Here is a 22,147-nt window from a genome sequence, read left to right as displayed (position 1 = left end):
AGGTAGCAACACAGAAGGGGTGGGGGCTTGTCCGGGACCAGCCTGGGTTCATCACCTTGCTGGAGGCCACACATGGATCTGGTGGAGGAAGTAAGTCAACTCATAGAGAGACAGAAACTACAGAGACTCCCCATGGACTCATTAGCTGTCACCTTTCTCCTCGAGTCCCTGGGTGTCCTGATCAGAATTTCCTGTTCGTCTTAACTTGTGGATACTTTGAACATTGAACTGGAGATACAGTTGATTAATTGGACCAAAAAACACTTAGAGATAATTAAAGACAACTCATCAAACCTAGTGTCAAGCAGGTAGCCCTGCTACTACAAATTTGAAATAGCAAAACTGCTGGCATTAGGAACATAGAGAACAAAACATATTTTCAGTCATGCAAAACATTTGGTTTGTTTGACTATACTTCACAACTGCTGGCCAAATTATTAGCTTGCCTCTCGCTAATTAGAAAAAAGTCTGGTCTCATTTTAGTCTTGAGCTAGCCTACTGACATGAGAAAAACCCTATAACAAAACTTAAGATTTATTTTTAGTTCAAGTTCTGTAAATCTGGGGCTTCAAAATCTCAACTTTTAGTTTTGTCAATTTGTCATGAAATTGTTGTAAGATCCAACGAAATGTCTTAAAAATCTTTTACGTTTTCTAGTAAGGCATGCAAAAATCTAAGACCTAAAATGATCCAAAACACACCAGCAAGTCCAACTCCAAATGGCTGCAGGAAAACAAAATAAAGACTTTAGAGTGAGTCAGGGGGTCCAGGGGTCTTCTGAAACAAACAACTGCATATTATGTCAAAGAACTGTGGAGAGCGAGCATAAAGATTAAAGGAAGTTATTAGTAGCATTTCTTGTTTCCACTCTGACCAGTTTCCAGAAGTTTTAATGTAGCAGCTTTTGTCTGGTGTGGCAAGCCACTCACTCTTTCTTTGCCTCTTTTGACTCAATGTGGAACACATTTAATGCTCTATTTGTATTCTCTCCCATGGGCCATTTTACAGTCGGGTGGATAGGTAAAGACATGACTACTATTCAGTATTATATAGGTGCGCCAATTAAAAGCAGAAACAGTCCTGAGCATCTGCGCTGAATGCAAACAATCAACAGCGAGGTTGTTCTCTATTGTCTGAATTGTCCCTAATCCAGACATCCTAACCCTTCCTACCGCTTTTCTGTTGCTGCCGTCCAAGCCTAATGATGGCAGATTAAGCTCTGCACAACTGTCCATCTGACATGAGGGCTGGATTTGTGCTGGATTGAAAAAAAAAAATCTGGACGGGTGGCCTCCAAAGCTCTGTAATTCTGGACATACACGCTCTCAGAGGGAAGCAGATTAAAAAGCAGGAGATGGGAGTGAGCGCGCAGGTTTTAAGGCGCTCATTTGCGCCAGAAAGTTGTGGCCGGGGCTGCTCTGATCTGGTTTTCATTTTTCTGTGTGTGTGTGTTACTTGTCATTACCAATAACAAGGACGATGGCTTTCTGGATTCCAAATGCCCCTGGAGGCTAAAGTTCTGATTCAGACTGCCCCATCATCCCCAGACGTGCCCCTGTAATGCCCGTGTGCCTCATTGGGCATGTCCCCCTTTTCTTTTTTCTTTTTTTGATGCATCCGAGGGAAAATTAAAGGGTGAGGGGCGGTGGGTATAGAGGGCGGTGGGTGATGGTCACCCAAACTACCCCTCTCTCAACATGCAGCCTGTTTGCAGAACGGTCTCTGGAAACAGTCGTAGCACAAACCTCGCTCGACGAGTATGCAAGTCGGTTTCGTCATATAAATTCGGAAAGCGTCACGTGTCGATTGGGTCGCTCACGTGACCCTCCCGGCTAGACGGGCCAATAGGGTGGCAGGGTTTTTTCCGATCAAAGGAAGAGAGAGGTGCGCGGGGGTGGCGGGGGGTGGAGAAATCATCTTCCCTTTGCGATTTTTAATCCTTCAGCGGCGATAGTGGTTGTCAGCTACTGTATCCTGCACCGCGAAAAGGTAAACTCTTTTTCTGCTCCTGATTACGGCCTCTTTTTTGTTGTTGTTTTAGAACAATGCTTTAGTTGGAAAGCCAACATTTAAATGCAATACTTGTTAAAAGTTTTTAGAGAGAAATGTTTGAAGTTCTTGCTTTGGTTGACGGAGTTGCAGAGGCTTTGAACTATGGAAAACTTGAATTTCTAGATTCTTGGTGAGGATGTGGGGAAGCCATCAATAATTAATTGACTTACTAACTTACCCACTGACTTCTTTTTCGAACCCAATAATTTTAAATGCTTTCATTGGCAAACTCCAACATGATGAATTCGTATTGGGTGGGAATCTTTTTTGGTTTCCCTAAAGAACACTGTGGTTTGCAGTCAATCGATTTTGCTTTCAGGCATCTGGCGGTTGTCATTGTTTAACTGATTGTCTTTTGCTTCAAGCACGAGCGATTTCATTGTTTGGCATTTAGCTGCATTAGATGTAGAAAGGATTCGCTGACACACAATGGATGAGGTCGTTATTCTGATTACCTCCATGCGGACGCCAGCGCCATGGCTCGCCTTATTGTTGGGTAGTCATAAGAAAAGATAAATGTCGTGCGTCATTTTGTTGAAATCTGCCCTGATTTGTTCAGACTAAGCGCTCAGATATAATGTCTGCGAAGCGACAAAGCTAAAATGTGAAAAAGAAAGGGAAGCAGGAAAAGGAAATGGGGACATTCTTGTCTCGTTCCGCATCAGAGCTCGGGGGAAGCTTGGCGTATGGAAGCCATGACTTTGTGACAACCAGTGATCTCACATTACAAACTGTGGCAAATCTAAAATGGCCGACTTGGTGCTGCTCTTCGGGGCGCAACATGGTGTGCCTCCGTTCCAACGGCTTTTCCTCTGCATGCTAGAAGCGCGTGAGCTAGCGCTGGAGCCTCTCTGTGGTCAGCGGTCGTGTTGGTTGTTGGGTGCGTCCTCCAGTTTGAGGTAGTTGCAGCTTTGATTGTGATTTAGGTTGAGATGTCAGGATGCTGGTCTGCTGATGCGGAATGACAGCTCTTGAGAGGGCTGTCATAGCGGCGCATAGGAAGGCCGACTGGGCGGGCGCCCCCCTGCCTCTGACCCCCCCTCTGCGCTGCATAAAACAAAAGCCAGACGAGACTAGCTGCTCATATACCAGGAAACCGAAGACGAACTCAACCCCTCGTATCTACTTGATCAGTTCCCTTCTCTGACAGCAGAGTAATTATTCATCCCCTTCCTGCTCCAAACTTTGAACTCTGAGAGCCTTTTCTCACATCTCCCCCCCAAAGTGAGGCTCTCCTGTGATACAGAGCATATGGCTCAAAGAGGTCACCCTCTGCGGTCCCCCTCTGTTGCCCTACATTCTCGCTAATTTCCCTTTTGTTCACCCCTAATTGGAGCACAAACACGTCCCAGAATTGGTTAAATGATGATGGACAGACATCTAACTTTGCTTGTGTTAATTCGGCGGATGTAAATCTTCTACCATTTCAAGCATTTCTTTCGGAGAAATAAAGTAGGGATGCACTGATCCACTTTTTCTCACTTACATGCCATCCAGATATCTGAAGCTTCACAAGCTACAAACATGTAAAGACAATTTTAATTTGTTCAGTCAGTGCGATTAGCAGTATAACATATAATGTAAAATAATTGATAAAGAAACTGAAAATTGACAAAAACAATAGGTTGACTATCTTGGTCAAACTGAAACAAATCTTTCAAATGGTTCAGAAAGTGAAACTAGCAATTCTAAGTATAATGTAAAACCAATAATAAGGCACGACTTTGTTCAAAGCAGAAAACATACAATTAGACTGAATACTTATGGATCAGACATATTGTCACTGATACCCGGTCTAGAATTTCGGGAATATCTCGAATATCGGGACCGATACTCATACTAATATCAGATCAGTACGTCTCTAAAAAACGATGCAACCTCACATTTGATTGAAAGGCAAAAACCAACAAAAATGATGCCTTCCACCTCCAATAGGCACATTTTTAAGGTACGAAAACCTGAAAACTTGAGATTTCAGGATTTACTTGCCTCAATAATGAAAACGTCTTAAGGCTGTTGTTTCGGATTGACAAAACGTAGAATATTTTAGTCAGGACTAAACAGATGTAGAGCAGGGGTGGGCAACTCCAGGCCTCGAGGGCCGGTCTCCTGCAACTTTTAGATGAGCCTCAACTTCAACACACCTGAGTCAAATAATGAGGTCGTTAGCAGGACTCTGGAGAAACTGACTGCGCTTAGGAGGTGATTCAGTTGTTGGAATCACGTGGCTTGGACCAGGGAGACATCTAAGAGTTGCAGGACACGGCCCTCGAGGACCAGGATTGCCCACCACTGTGCTAGAGGCTTTGACCTGGTTAGAACAATTTTATCGATGTTCCTTAATTGATTTTACATCTGTTTCTCTCCCAGTCTTATTAGCTCACCTCAGTATCTGAATTTAACGGACGATAGTTTGATATTTTCTCCAAATCGAGTGAACAGATGTGCAGTAGCCAACAACATTTTGAATTTGCTTTGATTTCATTGTATATGTAGAAACAGAATGCCAAGACTGACTTTACATGGAAAAACAGCATCTCCTGAATGCATTACTCTACATTTTAAACAGTAAGAGGTATACCTGTCACATTAAATAATAAATCAATTAATCGCATGATAAATTAAAAGAAAGTCAATAATTTTCATCGGCTGGATTTATTATTTTTCTCATTTTTGTCTCTTTTTACCAAAAACTGATTCATAAAAGTCTTCAGCGTGGTGCTTTTTTTTCTTCTTCTTTTTTTTTTTAAAGAAGATAATTTTTTTGACAGACTTCATAATTTATTTTATTTGTTGTTTCTGTTGTGTTCTTTCTTTATTTTGGATATTTCAAATGTCTTCCAGTTTGTGTTTAAATGTTCAGAATGTGTTCTTGAATTATTACTATTGTAACACTTGAAAATGGTCTCAAAATAACAATATTATCGTTTATCGCAATAAGTTCTGGGAAAATTTATCATGACAGGCCTAATACTTTAGTGATAATATCTTTGGTTTGCATGCAGAAACTGAATAAAGAGTCTAGAATCTGAGTTCCGTATGAAATCAAGATCTTAAATATGTTGTGATTACATTTGAATGAAAGAGCGGCTTGGAACACATGAGCCACTTTTGCTATTCATACACTTTCCAGACACTTCTTTAAAAGTTCAAAGTAAAGTTTCTCATCCATTTGAGATCCACAAACATCCTCCTTCCTTGTTCTCGCCACCATTTGCAGCAACTTTCCATCGTTCACACACTGACGGTTCTGCATACAAAGTGCAACTCCACTCAGTTGGCAGCAACTAAAGAGGAAAGAGGTCAAGGGATGGCGGAGTTTAGTGATTCGGGCTCTTCAAGAGCGACGCTTGAGTCTTTTCTGCGGCCGAGGCGGAGGAGGACAGAGGAGGAGGGAGCCATTTTGTGCGCCGTGTTGCCCAGCCGAGCGTAAAGCGTGATTAATTCAATAGCCGCCATCGAAGAGGAGGAGGAGGAGGCTAGCAGCGCTGCAGCACCGAGCATGACCCACTTTCCCTGTCAGATGTCAGGAAAAATTCCCCGCCACGGCCCTGTCTGCGTTTTTGCTTTTAACGACTTCCCAGCGAAGCCTGGTCAAATCTAGTTTCATGATTTTTTTTTGTTGCTTTTTTTTTTTCCCTTTTAAAAAAAAAAACAGAAAAAAAAGAGGTAAAATGCTGCAAGGTTTTTGGCGCCGGTGATTCACAGGCCCTTGACCTCATTCTTTTAGGATGCATGAGCAGAATGAAACTATTGAAATGCAGCTCCTACCATCTTTGAGGCCCGACAGACCTTTTTTTTTTTCTTTTAGTTGACCTAGATTAACAGCTGAGTTTGAGTCTTAATTGGAGATTTTTTAATTTTTTCATTTTCCTCCATCAGGGTTTTAGAAATACATTTCCACCTTTAAGCACCATCTTGCCTCCAAGATGAAACCATTGATTTAATCCCAGCATAAATCTGTGTTTTTCTTTTCTTTTTTTTTTATTCCTCCCTCCATCCCTCCCGTCTGCCCCTGGAGAGGACCTGCACCGCTGGCTCGGGTTTTAAACCCGGATTAAGGCTTTTTACGTAATCTGGTCTCCTCTGGGAGATTGGGAGGGGACAGCTGGCGGCCGAATCCCTGCCGCTCATCTCCCGAACCTCTAAAACCGGCATCCGTCGACGCAGATTGAGATACATTTACAGTCAGTAGAGCGCTGTAAAAGTATATATATATATATATATTTTTTTTTTTTTTTCATTTTGATACATGTCAGGGATTACAGGGAATCTATAAGCACTGTGTGTTATGGAGGAATCTGAACTGATGAGATCATATTATGCTAATATAAAAACCAAAATCAGAGGCTCGTTTGGATTTGTCGATGTTTAACATCTGAAATATTTTCACTTTTCACGTTGTTGACGCTAATAAGATACAAGAAAATGAAAAACAAATTTTACCGTGTTGTATACGTTAAACTTTGTCTGCACTGAATCTAAAACAAATTCTGTTCCTTCTTTCATTTATTGGAAAGGAGATTTTTCTTTTCCTTCCTGTAATATATGTTTGAAAATGATATGACGTCCGTCTGTTCGTTTATGAATTTCAGTTGCATCTTTTTGTTTTTCAAACATTTTCTATTTGTGTGCAAGTGTGATGCTGGTGCTTATACATTTCTATAATCAACACATATTTCTATGTCTATTAACTTAACTATAAAATATGGCTCTGTCAATTCCAAACAAACTGGATGAAAAATAAAAGATGAAGACATTTATTTATACTCAAACGACATCTACTGATGTGAAAATAGTTATTTTCTTTATAATTAAAATGATGTCCATAAAGTCTGATTGTGGTTTAAAATAAATATGTGTTTTTGGTTTTTTTTACAATCCCTAAATGTGGTTGAAAAGACGACCGATGAAGAAATCTTGTGATAGTGGCCTGAAAAGTAAAAGGTGAAACTGTATTTTTCCATTGTGGAAAAAAAAATCTACAGGAAAATGTGTCGCTGATGAATTAAAGTGAATGAAAGATAAAACGTGAAAATATGTGCTAGACAGATGGACAATATGTTCATCTGTACGTGTGTATCGACGTAAACAGTGTCGACATTTCAAGGCAGAAAAAAATTTACATGATGACCTCTAGTGATATATATAAATGTTGTCAATAAATACACAGATAGATGTCCAAAGTGTGTATTTATGGCTGACAAATATGTCAGACTTTTAGATGACCGATGTCTAAAAGTCACAGAAAAGAACAAAGTAAAGCAATATTTCTATAGTTCAGAATAAACGTCTTTATAAAAACAATTTAGCCGAAACATAAAAACCAATGAAGAAAAGGTGTCTACTTGTATGTATGCAGTGAGTATTTCAAAAGGGAAAAGATATTTGTTGCATGGTGTAGAAAAATAAACACAAAGACACCTAATTATGTCACAGTGCATCTGAAAAGAAAAAGACGGAAAGACGTTTATTATGACGTATTAAAGACGTCTAACATAAAACACTAAAGGTGCTTGATAGGTAACTGGTAAAAAAAAAATATACAATAAGAAAATACATCTATTTAAATTAATCTCAAAATGGAGATGGAAGGAACAGACTGAAAACACATTCAATTTTCAAAGTAGAAAAGGTGTCTACAAAGAAATATGTAACAATGGTAAAAAAAAGTACAGACAGCAATGAATGCCAAATTAAAATAAACAACTTGTAAAATAATCATTTAAACAAGTCATCAATTTTTGCATTAAGTTTGGGGGCGATGATGACAGGAGTTTGTCCTGTAATTGGCGTCCTTTAGCCTGGAGGAAGCTGTTACAGACAGTATCAACATTAGCCCCACTTGCTAGCTAACGCAGCTAGCGCTCTCTCGTGAACATGTTAGAGAGTGAGCAACCTGGAGTTGCTCACCCAGATTTTGTGGTAAATAAAACACAACAATTTAATTATGTTATCAAAGCTATTCCTGCGCTTTCCAGGGAAGATACTGATAGGAAACCTGGAAGACTTCCCATTTGAAGCAGCCAATCAGGCATCAAGATCTCTATAGAAGCTACTCTAATCCCACCCACTGAGTTTAATGGGCAAATTTGACAGTTTAAATTAATTCATGATGTGCTTCAGCACAGGAACATACAATCATTTGTTCAAATCATGAAATGATTATATCTAGTTTTTAACATGTAAAACAATTAATTACAGATTTAAATAATTATTTCTCAAGTTAGTTATTTGTTGGACTTTGGTACTCTTCACTCTATAGAAATGTGGAGAACTTTCAAAGATAGGAAATAAACATAGAAGTAATAAAAGTTTCTCATTATTCAAAAATATCTAAAAATGAGTTCCTCTGACAGATTACAACTTTCTAAAAAAGAGGCATAGAGAGGCTTGCTCTTTACACTCTGTTTCTTCTGGACGACACTGAAATTACGAGTTAGTCCTGCTGTGTCTGAATGATAAAAATGGAAATATTTTTTATGTGTTTTTTTTTTTATCAATTCCTGGCTTCACATGTCATTATGTAAGAGTTCTTAGCCACACATAGGAGAGAAATGGATTTATTTCAGTTTCCACATGGCAACAGAGCCTGGGATTGACAGCGACTTTGTCTGTTCTGTCAAGGTCAGCCGCTGCAGGAGCTTTTCCGCTCGCTCTGAAACCAAGGATCTAATAAAGCAGCAGATGGAAAATTTGTGCTTTGACACAAATCATCCCACAAATCATCATTTTATCTATTTATTGTTTGTTTGTTTAGTAAAAAACAAAACAAAAACAACTTCTGGATTTGAAGCTTTCGGCTTACCCGTGACTCTCTCTCCTAATGTTTGGAGGAACGTCATCCTGATTAAACAAAAGTCGAGCCGTGCTTTCAATCCGCGCTGCGATGTTTGGGAATTCTGTCAGAGAATCCGGCTGCAGATTAAAAACCCCGCAGCAGACCTCATGTGAACATTCACATCCATCCTCTTTACAGTCAGGCTGTGGGCTGAGGCGCCCTCTAGTGTTTGCTCTGATAACTGCGAATTCTAAAGTCTGAGTCATGACATCAGATGTCAGGCAGAATTAGAGATAATCCAGATTTGATTAAAAAAAAAATATGATTTTCATTCTTACACTATATTGTTTTTGATATATTGTTTGTGATCATGTTGAATAAGTCTTATAACAAACAGCAGCACACATTCCTTTGTAAAGCTTTAGAAATTCATTATCCACAAACATAGAAAACATAGGATTGTGTTCAACCAAAATAACTCCAATCGCACATTGGAAACACATCCAGGAGATCACAAAAGAACTCCTAACAATATCTATAGCCGTGCAGGCCTCACTGCCTTAGCTGAGATCGATGTTGACCTAATTGATGCAACCAAATCTGCTGTCCAGAGGAAAAATCCTCAAGCAGAATATCTGGTCATCAGTTCAAGAGCTTAAGCTCGAGCGTCGGGACAGGGAGCCAAAATGCACTGGCCAGTCCACCTCCAAATAGCTCAAAAAACTAAAACCAAGTTTTGGAGTGACCCAGGCGAATTCTGGATTTAAATCCGATTGAGAGGGTTTTCAGGATGCTGAAAACCGGACCAGGTTGGATCAAAATTATAGCCATGGGCGACACTACTAACCCAGCAGAGTGAGCAGTCAGAGGTCTGGACCTCTAGCAGTCTTGGCATCACGTTCAGTTAGAGCGTGGTAGATGTCACAGTCAGACAGAGGGGTAAATTGATGGGGGAAAAAGCTCCCTAGTTGGTACAAATTTTTATTCCAATGTTTGGCAAAATGACAGTCTTCAACCACCTTAAATCTCTGTTTTATTTTTTGTTGCCCAGCAGCTGACCAGTCAGCCGACTCCACCACCTCCTCTCTCACGAAACCATACCCCTTCCTTTCACTTCCAACCCCGACATGGAGCCCATTAAGGTTCAGTCTGAAGGTGGCCTAAACGTGACCCTCACCATCAGGCTGCTGATGCACGGAAAGGTACGAACGGCCATTCCTGCAAATCCTCTGGCTTCGAGATTGATCTTTAGTAGCAAGTTGAGATTAAACCTGCTTTGTCCTTCTTCTCCTGCAGGAGGTGGGAAGCATCATAGGAAAGGTATTTATCACAAGCACAACAACTAGAGCTTTCCAAGTGGGATGTTGTCTCACTACAAACATCTAACTGCTGTTTAATCTGCTTCTCAGAAAGGAGAGACTGTGAAGAAAATGCGTGAAGACGTAAGACCTTTTTCTCATCATGTCCATCGGTCTATTGGTATATTTTTAAGACGCCACTGCACATTTTCAGCTTTCCTTTTTTGTTCAGAGTGGCGCCCGCATCAACATCTCAGAAGGGAACTGTCCAGAGCGGATAGTGACCATCACCGGGCCGACAGACGCCATTTTCAAGGCATTCGCCATGATTGCCTACAAGTTTGAGGAGGTAAAGCTTTCAGTTGGATTCGTAATTAGATCCATAATGGACGTAATTATTGACCAGCGATCAGTATACACAAAGTCTGATTTGCAATAGGATGCCCAGAGTATGTTTTATCTTACTGTAAATATGTATTTAAAGCTATCAAAAAACAAAAGCTCCATCTTTTTCTGAGCGCCTCTGCTGGCTCATTGCCACCCAGAATACAAAGCAGGCTCGGTTGTCTTACGTCGGACAGAAATGTGCTGATCTCATCTTGCAGCACCCTCTGAAAGGGGGCCAGTAACGTGTTTTCATTAGGCTGTTCAATCGCCGTCCAAGACTGTTTACGCTGCAGATGGACCGACCTGCCAACAGATCGCTTAATCTTTGCAGGAAATAGTTTCTGCAGAAAAAGACAAACAAGAGGAGATTTCTGAACTGAACTGTTGCTTTGAACCAGTCAATTTGTCAGAAATTGGGAGGCAGTAGATCAGGTAATTTCATCACTTGGGAATATTCAAGCCAGGAAGTTAAAACTTGGGCATATGTTGGTCTTCCAAATGGGCACCAGCTGCGTTTCCATTAACTACATGAATGCACAATCAAATATACCTTTGATTTCGATTTGTAAAAGTTGCAAAAGTTTAAAGTTTATGCCTTATATTGCCAAATATGTGAAAAAAAGAACAACTTTTAAATAAAACATGGCGTGTCATCACTTCCCGTTCAGGACATAATCAACTCCATGAGTAACAGTCCGGCCACCAGTAAGCCTCCAGTAACCCTGAGGCTCGTCGTTCCTGCCAGCCAGTGCGGCTCCCTGATCGGCAAAGGCGGTTCCAAAATCAAAGAAATGAGAGAGGCAAGCAGAACTTTTGTTACCTACATCATATCCATATGCTATAATGAAAAGATTTCCAATATATGTTCTCCAAATCCAGGATTAATGGAAATCAAATAATTCCCTTTTAACCTCTTTCCTCTGCATAATCCCAAAAGCGTGATCATGAAACCTCTTCTGATACAACTCTCTCACTGTGAATATATTTAAAGACGACTGAAAGGTCACGTTCTGGTTTTATGTTTGCTGTCGCACCAGTCGACGGGAGCTCAGGTCCAGGTGGCAGGCGACATGCTGCCCAACTCCACAGAGAGAGCGGTGACCATCTCCGGGGCGCCGGAAGCCATCATCCAGTGTGTCAAACAGATATGTGTGGTGATGCTGGAGGTACAGTGGGGAAGGGGAAGGGAGGGACACACACACTTAAAGTCTTCACTCACAAAACCTAACATGGAGGAAAGCACGACATTGGCTTTTCGGCTAGAAATCTGTAGCATCAAAAAGTTCAATGTCTGTAGAACTCCCTACTGACCAATGAGAGTGGCCAGAGCAAATAGGGATGAAGGCTGTTCTCCTCCAGACCGCTAATGAAATGTTACTGTAACATTTCTACATATAAAATAAATTAGTTTCTATATCTAAAATAAATTACTGCATTAAAATAAATCTCTGTATTTCTAAAAGAGATGCATCGATCCAACTTTTTTCACTTTCGATACCGATACCGATATCTGAGCTTTAGTATCGGCCGATACTGATCAGATACAGACAGACAGTGCTGACTTAAAATGTTTCTTTTTTTAAACACAGACATAAATGCACTTAAATACACCAATATTTTCATAACCTTGGTCAAATATGTAAAAGCAACTTTAATTTGTTCAGTCACAATAACCAATGTCAAATAAATAATAAAGAAACTGACAATAACAATAATTTGACTACCTTGTCCAGCATGTAAAGAGCAAACAAACCTTCTTCCAAATGGTTCATAAAAAATGATTAAGTCTTCTAAATATATCTTAACATCAATAATAAAGCATGACGTTGCTCAGAGCACAAAGCGTTCTTAGAATTAGACTGAATAGATCTGCCCTTACAAATTGGGCAAGTTGTCACTGGTCTGGAATTTTTTTCAAAATCAGAACCAATACGGATATTGATATCGGATCAATGCATCTCTAATGTCTCTTTTTGGTCAACTAAGATTATTTATGTAGACTGCATTCAAAATGTTGATATTCTTATATCATTTAGCAACTTTTAGGACAGTCATAGCAACTTTCTCAGGTGATGGATTTGACAAGAGAGCACCTTTGTATTTTTCCTCCTCCTCAGTATGCATTTAGCCACTCTGTACCAAAACAGAACATCTACCCACTCCTATTTATTCTTCACCACTGTTCTCCCATGTCAGAGTTCTATGTCGGATCTTCTTCTTGCACCATTAATTTTAACTATCTGCACAGCCAGTTCTCCATTGGGCCTTCATGATGGCACCAGCCATGGATGCTAGGACTTTTGTGACATGACTGTAAGTCTCCAGAATACGGACAGAGAAATATATTTAAAGTGCAAGTATGTTGAGTCGTCATTATCCAGTTGAAAGTGGTTTTTCCAGGTAAATCCAGGTCTAGTTGTGCACTCAACCACAGTTTGGACATTTTATGTCAGCATGAACACACAGTGAAGAGCACTTTCGTGTGTCACAGGTTGTCTTCCCCCAACGGCACCGTCCCCTTCTGGTCTCACTTTATGCAACTTCTGTCTCTCTTCTCTTCTGCTCTAACACTTTCTCCACATCTCCCCCCTTCCTACCTCCCGTCCCCCCACTTTCTCCTCCTTTGCTCTCCTCAGTCCCCACCGAAAGGTGCCACCATCCCCTACCGCCCAAAGCCTGCCTCCACCCCTGTCATTTTTTCAGGTGGCCAGGTAAGAGCAGACCCACTGGGGGCGTCCACAGCCAACCTCAGCCTCTTACTGCAGCACCAGCCACTGCCTGTTAGTGTCACACCAGGTTTTACTCACTCTTCCTCCAGACCTTCACTCCCCCGTTTCCCTGACCCCCCCGACCCACGACTAGCATGAAACCACCACCGCTGTTAACTGTCACCCACCAGCCTGAGCCGCTTGAATCAGAACTGAGATAAAAAATGACAACGCTTCTTATTTCCTTCAGACTAAAAAGAAAATCGCAAACCAATGGTTTCAGATTGGGTTTGGTTAGTGGGGATGATTATTGGATTTATGAAACTAATTTTTTGCAACCATTTTCAGGATTTCCCTCAGAGAACTTGCGAGACCCAATGGTAGGGATGCTACCGGTTGCCCCACTGTGCTTTTGTACTAATAAATGTTAAGATTTGACAAGAAATTTTGAAAATAAAGCATCAACCGAAAAGAAAACACAACACCGGACTAGTAGAATGAGTTGCATACCAAACTTTACTGTTAAACAAGGTGTGATCAGGACAGGATATCTTCAATGATTTTCAAAAGATCAGGTATTTTTGGGTTGTGTCTGCTCTTGCAGTGTACAGATAGGGCAAAATACTCTAAACTCTGGTGGCTAATCATTAATAACGTGATGATAAAATATGTATTTGTATGTTATTTGTGTCACCATGTTTTTTTACACAATTGTACGGTATATATGTCACTGAGCATTCAGATTCTCAACGCATTTGCACCAAAAAAACTGTACATCCTGCTATTTACGTCATTCATATACATCTTATTATTGGTATTAGCAGCTTTCTATAAGGCTTTGATATTTTACTTGTATGTTAGTGCAGTATTCTCCAAATCGAGCCTCTTCTGTGGGAACTCCGCACTGTACTCGGCAATTAGTACCGAGTACAGTGTGTCAACTATAAACCTAGCTTAACCAGTCTGTGCCATCAGTTACTGGTGTATGTAAAAAAAAAAAAAATTAAATGACTAAGCAAATAATACTTAGCTTGGAGGTGGGGCAAGTAGAGCCTGGAGACCCGCCAGGCTTATAATACACTGGGGGAGCGCTGCATTTTTTATATTATTTATTTCTGCACTAGATTCACAAAGCAAATAAATACATGCAAAAAACTTAAATAAAAATTATTTTTGAATCTGATGAGGAACAATGAAGACAAGGCAAACGGTACAGTTTGACTTAAAACTATATTCAATTTAATACCCAACTGAATGTAAGTTTCAGTAACCCTGACCTAGAGTTTCCAATGTTAATCATGTAAATAACCAGTAAAAGAAAAGCCAAGCAGTTATTAAAGCGTCGATGTTTGTAACTTTCATTTTCTCAACTCTGATTTGATTCCCTAAAAAATAAAGAAATCACTTCTTGGAGAGATAAGTTTACTTTCACAAGCCACATTCTGGCCAAGTAAGTGTCAGATCTCAGTCAAGAAATCACGTAAATAAGCCTGTGACATAAATCATAAATTTTTAGGTCAAGATTGAACCTTTTTTCCTCTAAAACCAGTTTTCCTGTATGTGCGGTTGAGGCCTTTTCCTTTAAAATCTAATTTAGCTCACTTCTGACCTCTGCGGCCTTAAAAGCGCAACACAACCAGTAGGACCAATCACCCCGCTCCTGTCAGGGTTCCTTCTCTGGTTTTCTCCACACTCTCCCAGTCACCACCCTGCTGTCTGAGTCGTTCCTTATTGATTTGAGTTCAACTGGATCTGACTGATGAATAGAAGCAGGACTGTTTTGAGTCTAGAGTGCATGACTTTACGTCATACGGCTACGAATATAAATCGATTTCAGCTTTTCAGTTTGTTTGTTTGTACTCTTTGCAATTTGATGTGGTTTTTGTGTCTGGTCAGTCAAATTAACGTGATAACGGCCGTCTCTTTTCTTCATGTTCACAGGCTTACACCATTCAAGGACAGTACGCCATCCCTCATCCAGATGTGAGTGCTAACCCCACGAGGCAGTCAATGCTGCACTCTCCGTCAATCTTTCTATCCACCCTATTAATATTAATTAGTAATATTAATACTTTTCTTATGGATGTGCATTTCCTCTCTACTGACTTTATAGCTCCTTGGCTACCTGCCTTCTCTTTTGCTTCAAATCTCATGAGGCTTGGCCTGAAGGGAAACTTTGATAATTTACCAGTGGTTATACGAATGTTAAGTAATCAGTAGCAAAATCAAAATGAGTCCTTATTAGAAATACATCTATTTCTGTTTATTTAGAACTAAATAGAAGATACTTCTATCAAGAATTATATTAAAAACACCATGGAACTAAACAATAATAACTACATACATCCCACCTATAATATAAATATTCCAAAGCAAAACTAAAATAGTCACAACTCTCACCATATGAATTTGTTCAAAGAGCTATTATATTCTGTTTTTTCAATAAATTTTGGATTTTTCAAACTCAAAAAATTCTAAATTTCTTTTTAAATAAAACTTTTCTAAGATTAATTAAAAATTGTTTTTTTGGTAGAAATGTACTCCTTTCTACATCTATCTACAATGGCCCTAATACGCCGTTGTTTTATCCACACTTCCATTGACCTCATTTTCCATAAAATCTGTATTTTGCTGTCTTGAACATATCGGAGTTGAGAAACACTGCTGTAACCATCTCCTTACACTTCAACAATGGGCTTACACAAAGAGCAGAGAAACACTACGCTTTGCCTTAAGAGTTTGGTTTTTTTTTGATTCAGCACCCTTGTTATGGAGGCTATGTGTCACACCAGCAGCTAAAAGAAAAATGTTTCCAAATTGTCAACAAAGAAGAAAAGATTTAAAAAGAATACATTGCTAGGAATACAACAGAGCTCCTGCCAGAGCTTGTGTGGTACCATTCTAGAGAAAACAACTAAATGTCCTACCAACTCACACAACCAACGATACTCCAATCAGGCCAAGTCCAGTGCTCCTTCTCTCCAATTTGTTTGGCTCTCTGTCTCTTTTGGTTCTTGTTCTTCGCCTCTTTACTTCTCCTCAGCTCCTTTCTTTACTTGTGTGCCATTTCCAGCAGACCTCTGTATAACTCTCTATGTCTGTCTGTGTGTGTGTGTTTGTGTGCGAGCCGGAGTGGGTTTTTAATGATGACCTCATAGCTCTGCTGTCCTCCTCCTCCCCCCCTCAGCAGTTGAGCAAGCTCCACCAGTTGGCTATGCAGCAAACCCCCTTTACCCCCCTCGGACAGACCACCCCTGCCTTCCCCGGTACGTACCCACCTACACAATGACCCTCTTTACCGAAGATCCTTCTCTCGTTTTTACCTGTAGAGAAAAACACTTTCTCTTCCTCCTTTATTTTCTCTCTCTCTCACTCTCTCGCTCTCTTCTTTGGCTGGATCTGTCCTATCTCTTTATTCTTCATTCTTGTTCTTCTTGTCGTTTTTTTCCTATTGGTCTTTGTGGTGCACTGCAATTGACATGGCCTGCTGGTGGTCTGCTCTTGTTGATGTTGAGGTTTCTCTTGATGTCTGGTTTTCCCTTAGAAATTCTTTTGGAATAATACAAACTAATATAGATTTTTGTTTTGAGTTAACTGTACTCAAGGTCCTCAGGCAATGACGTATGTGGGCTTTGCTTTGGCCTGAGCCACGCTTGTGTGATTCAGTTACTGCTAGATGTCTGTAAAGAGAGTAACGACTTGTTCCCTCAACATGCCAAACTGTTTTCTGTCCTTTTGCTTTCCCCCTTTTCTTTGTCTACTTCCTGTGTTCAGCAGCAGGTCTGGATGCCAGTAACCAGGCCAGTACTCATGAACTCACCATTCCCAATGATGTGAGTATAGATTTATGATAGTGTGCACGTCAATAGCTGTGTTTCCATTGACCATAAAATTGTGCAAATTGGAGTTATGAAAATAAATCCACTTAGAGTAAACACGCCAGAAGACTCGTTTTCCGACAAATCATTTTCGCAGTAGAATGAAGTGGTTTTCCAGCCATATCAAAATTGGTGTATTTTGCAAAACTGCAATAGACACATTTTCACATCATGCCGGTTTGCATTCAGCAGCAGTGCCATCAACTGTAAACATTAGTCTCCTTGATCAATGCACAGCTATCTCCACCAGAGATGTAACAGCATCGCACGTCTCCTCAAAAGTTCAATTTGTCATTCAAAACTGGTGAATCCATAGCTCTTCTGTAAAATCGGCCACTACAATTTCCCCAAAACAGCAATAGTAATAGTCTCTTCTGATGGCAGCGGATGAGCACTGGTGCAGTGGCTGAAACATGAATATATCTCATACGTCAATGGCCGTCATAAGTTTTCATGACTTATCATATCAACAAGATCATTCATGTATGATTTTAAACACCTCAATTGTGAAATTGTGTTTTTTTTTTCCAACCTTAGAGGAATAGCAAAAATGTTTTGCGTAAAGATTTCTAGTGGAAATGCAGCTAGTGTATTTTTTATTTTTATTTTTTCAAACAGATACAAAATTAGCGCTCCTGTTTTTTTTGTTTAGGTTTTTTTGTCATCTGGGAGTTTTAAAACAGGGGTGTCCAAAGTGTGGCCGAGGGACCAAGAGTGGTTTTGAAAAAAATATATATCATTTGTTTGTTCCCTGAGCACTTTCATACTGAAAATTTTGTCCCAATGACAAAATATTTGGACATTCTTGTTTTAAAAGATAGTATTGTTACAGAAGCCTGTTAGGACTTACAAAGCGCTAGCCATCCTAAGTCCTGCCCCATTTTCTTCCCAGCTAATAGGCTGCATAATCGGACGCCAGGGAACCAAAATCAACGAGATCCGTCAGATGTCTGGGGCGCAGATCAAAATTGCTAATGCCATGGAAGGGTCATCGGAGCGCCAGATCACCATCACAGGGACCCCCGCCAACATCAGCCTGGCTCAGTATCTCATTAATGCAAGGTCCGAGTGATCAGTATCAAAAGGTTCTACTTTATTGTTTTATTTTTGAGCAAAGGGGGAAAAAAACAAAAAACTAAACAATCTAACTTGCAATCAACCTGTAGGTTCAGGGACGTGGCTGCCATGTGGAACGACCCATCATCCATGACCACATCCTGAGATCCCTGACTGGCTCCTCCGTTTGGCCCTTTCCAATGATCGACTACCGCAGACAACCCTGATGAAGCCCCTCGGACTCTGGCTCTGGCTCTCCGAAATCCCTGACCGCCTCACTGCTCTGGTTTACCCTAGATCAGAGAGGTTTTGGTGGCCACTTATATTTCAGAAAGCCAAATTAAATCAAAGATTAAAAAAAAAAAAAGACATACAAAAAACTGTTGGTTAGTTTTTTTTAGAGAACTGTTAAAGCATGTTGAATGTTTATTAGGAAAACAATCTGTGTTCATTTTTCTTGGTTTTCTCTTCGTCTATTGCTTTTCTAAATATCTTTCATTGCTGCGTCATAGAACAACATTTAAAAAGTATTAGCAAACGACTGAAGATTTTTGTAGAACGTAGGTATCTGTATATTACTAAACAGCTGCTCAGTGATGCTATCGGCAGAGTGTGTGGTGGGATGTAGCCAAATGACTCAAGCTTAATTACATAGTTTCAAAAGTAAAAAAATTAAATAAAATTAGACTGTTCCTTGTCAAATCTCTGCCCAAGACTCTTTGCTGCATCACATGACCCTATGAAGCCAATGGTATCACTCCTCCAGCCTCCCTTCTCATGTTAATTTCCTCTATTTACAATATTGATTATACTGCATGTGTTCAGTGTTGTGTCGTTGCGTATTTGAGTAGAAAAAAACAAAAAAACCTGCTCCGTGTTTGTGCTTCATGAAATGTTGCTGTCATATCTTTGTGACCCTGTTTCTTTTCCATAAACTTTTGCAGCATTTTCGACCGTTCACGTCCAGTCCTACTCCCCGCTCAGACAGAACAACTTTCCAACATCACCTCCTCTGAAAACCGATTAATCGTAGTTATATACTGTAGATGCGTGGATGAGAATTAGTGAAAATCAGTGACTTAAAACACTGACGGGAAAATTTTAATGATTGTTTACTACCTTATTATGTTTTTTTTTTGTACAAGGACTATTGTGACTTGTCACATTAGTCGACTACGCGGCGCTCATGCAATAGACTACTCAACACTTTACTCTGGACTGCCTCTGGTGTGGGAGGATTAGTTGGACTTCAAAGTCAGGTGCTGTCCAAACGTTTAGGGCTTTTCGGCCAACTTCGAAGAGGCTTAAATGTTTGGACACATGTTACTTTTGGGGCCAAGGAATGTTCAGGGGTTCATTTGGGGGGAACCCGCAGGGCCTGGGCGGACGTGACCACTCAGTCTCTTTTTCACGATTGTTCATCTTGTCATGTTCTGTCATCGTCACGCAGTTGATTTGACGCTTTAGTTTTGAATGTCTTTTCATTGTCACAACCACGTCGGCAACTTAATTGTTTTTGTAAAGGACAAGTTGGATGACAATTTCTGCTTTGCTGGTTTTTCATTAAGCCAGGATGTATTTATCTATAGTGTTGTGATGCACATATTTATTTTTTTGTTCGCTAAGCTAAGTTTGTTTTTGCTGTATTGTACCTAATATGAGAAGGAGGTGTGGGTGATATTTGGTCAACTTAAGTAATTCAACTATCCACTGAATATGCTAATAGTTCAGGATGCTCTACAGATGCTAAACAACTTGGGTGATCTCCTTTTAGAGCTTCTGCTAAGCTCAGTTCAGCATTGAACAATTCTTGAATGTTGTTGTTGAAGCACATTAACTCTAACACAAACGCTTTGCATTTGCAGTAGATTTATTCCTACACACACCAATATTTTTTATTTGGTAAATTTATTACAAAAATAAAAATCTGACCCTTTGGAACACCGTTACTGCTACATCAGCCACTGCCAACTCTCAGTTAAATTAGTATTACACTGAAAATGGAAAATGGCTATCATCACCTGAAATTTTAATCTACATCAAATTATTTTTAGGCTAACTAATGTTAGGCTACCCAACACCAAATCTGAAAGTCAGAAACTGTAATTCAATGTTTTATAAACTATTGAATTTCTGTGAACACTCTTTATTTCAAACTAATCAAGCATCACACTGAATATGAATCATTTCCTTTAGTAATACGAATGGTTGTTAGGGATAGTGGGAGTGGAATAAATCCATCATAAGGCATTTTTTAATTTTCATAAGTTGTTACAGTTTTGCGAATATTTTTAACTAATTAAACAGCATATTAAAAGTTATCAACATTCTTAAACATTAGTGCTTATTGGCTACCATAGAAGTCAAAATTAGCTTTAGCTCCAAGTTTGTTGCACTTTTATTTAGAAAAATTCTAAATTAAAATCTATTAAAAGTTCTGATAGTTACATTTTGTAAATTATATGAACAAAATTAATATTAACAACTTTCCAAAATAACATCAACACTTGCTAGAAAAATGTCTCTGTTGGCTGTCTAGCTTAAACTCTGGCTGTGACTAAGCTAAAGCCAGGGAAGTCCAAATTGTAAAACTTGTAACTTGTCAAATTTATGTTTTAAAAGTTTTCTTTTACCATCATATTAAGCATTAATGTTTCTAAAGCAATTTCACTCCTTGAAAAACTCCCCTCTAATGCTAGCTAGCATAATAGCTAGCACTGGCTTTGGCTAAGCTATGTTAGCTTGATTAAAACCCAGAAAGGTCTACATTTAAACCTAAGTTTGGCTTTTTGTGTTTTACAAGTTTAATATTCTAGTGAATACTACAGCATCAGATCAAATACTGACAAATTTTGAAAGTAACATAAATGCTTATCAGCAATCTGCCACTCTTGGTTAGCTGCCTTACTTGTCATCATTGGCAGTAGTTATGCTAAGCTGCCAGACAGTTAAAAGTAATGTCCAGCTCGAAACATTATTTTCCAAACTCACTTTTCCTCTCAATCTTCAGTGCTTTGATAACAAAATGTGACTATGTACATGGACCAAATGCTGTTTAAATCTACTAAAAGATACACAGTCAATGATTATTCTGCAATAACTCTTTATTTTTTAATGTATAATCAAGTAGTCGTGGTAGCCTTGAATGGATTTGTGTTTCTTTTCATTTTTCTTGTAATTTCTTGTATTTAAGTGGGAATGTTTGTCTAATCTTTAAAAAAAAAGAAATTATGTTTTTAGGACAGTTTGCTAATACCAGACAGGGATTTCTTTCTGCGTTACACGTAAACAGAGAATACCCTGGAGGCTGATGTGGCTTTTTTTACAACGGTTTTCAGTGCATGTGTACGATCGAAATGTTCGCTTTAACAATCAGTACTCATTAGCTGTTTCTATCACAGCTGAGTGTGCATTAAACAAATGGTTTTGTTGTATATTTTGAAACTGATTGCAAAGCATAGCTATTAAGTTGTAAGGCTAAGTCACGGCAGTGCGAGTTCAATAACATCAGTATTCATGTGTTACTCAGTGTTTGAAAATTGTATTTACATTTGTGTATATGCCTGAGTATGCCACAACTTTGAAACAAACTGCAACTAATGCAATAATAGGGTGCAATGTGCAATTATTTAATCGGTTATTTCTTTATTTGCTTGGTAGATACAGAAGAGCTGTGTAGCCTGTTGAAAATGCTTTTATTTTATCAACGTTTAGAGTGGCAGTAACGGGTGGAAAAAAAAAGATTCATCAGATTTTTTTGTTAGTTTTGTTCATGTGTATTGCAGTTTGGGGAGGAGGAGGGGGGGTGATGGAACTTTGTAACTATTTTCAATTGATTTATTTGCTATGTGCAGATCTATATTAGTTGTGAGTAATTACATAGCTTTTAATTTAAAAGTGTTGGTAAGAATAAAAATCAAATAAAGTTTCAATTTTTTCCTTCTGAGATTTGATTTTCTCTGGGGGCGACAGGGGTTCACTGTAAAT

General features: G+C 39.4%; 1 protein-coding gene across 9 annotated transcripts; it reads left to right on the top strand.

The window, feature by feature from the left end:
* The first annotated feature begins 1,663 nt into the window (after nt 1-1,663).
* LOC103473752 (poly(rC)-binding protein 3-like) lies at nt 1,664-22,103 on the top strand. 9 transcript variants are annotated; one of them, XM_017303707.2, is made up of 13 exons: nt 1,873-1,989; nt 9,885-10,035; nt 10,130-10,153; nt 10,243-10,275; nt 10,364-10,480; nt 11,187-11,318; nt 11,556-11,684; nt 13,155-13,298; nt 15,168-15,209; nt 16,417-16,492; nt 17,004-17,059; nt 17,997-18,166; nt 18,271-22,103. In XM_017303707.2, exons 2-13 carry the CDS (start codon nt 9,961-9,963, stop codon nt 18,323-18,325), a joined length of 1,053 nt encoding a protein of 350 aa, XP_017159196.1. In that variant the 5' UTR covers nt 1,873-1,989; nt 9,885-9,960; the 3' UTR covers nt 18,326-22,103. The 9 variants fall into 9 exon arrangements, with proteins under 9 accessions (XP_017159200.1, XP_017159199.1, XP_017159196.1 ...); XM_017303706.2 differs by having other exon boundaries at nt 16,414-16,492; XM_017303703.2 differs by having other exon boundaries at nt 1,875-1,989; nt 9,888-10,035; nt 16,414-16,492; nt 17,001-17,059.
* Nucleotides 22,104-22,147: the final 44 nt, after the last annotated feature.

Source organism: Poecilia reticulata, chromosome 2, assembly GCF_904066995.2.
Source record: "Poecilia reticulata chromosome 2, P_reticulata-male-v2, whole genome shotgun sequence".
Taxonomy (NCBI): Eukaryota; Metazoa; Chordata; class Actinopteri; order Cyprinodontiformes; family Poeciliidae; genus Poecilia; species Poecilia reticulata.
This window is presented reverse-complemented; position numbering and strand designations above follow the sequence as displayed.

What these genes read in the sequence shown, in the direction of transcription:
- LOC103473752 (XM_017303703.2), top strand. Translation starts at nt 9,961, where the DNA reads ATGGAGCCCATTAAGGTTCAGTCTGAAGGTGGCCTAAACGTGACCCTC. An exon ending in TGGGAAGCATCATAGGAAAG is followed by an intron (nt 10,154 to 10,242) that starts GTATTTATCACA and finishes TCTGCTTCTCAG; the next exon opens with AAAGGAGAGACTGTGAAGAA. An exon ending in AAATCAAAGAAATGAGAGAG is followed by an intron (nt 11,319 to 11,555) that starts GCAAGCAGAACT and finishes CTGTCGCACCAG; the next exon opens with TCGACGGGAGCTCAGGTCCA.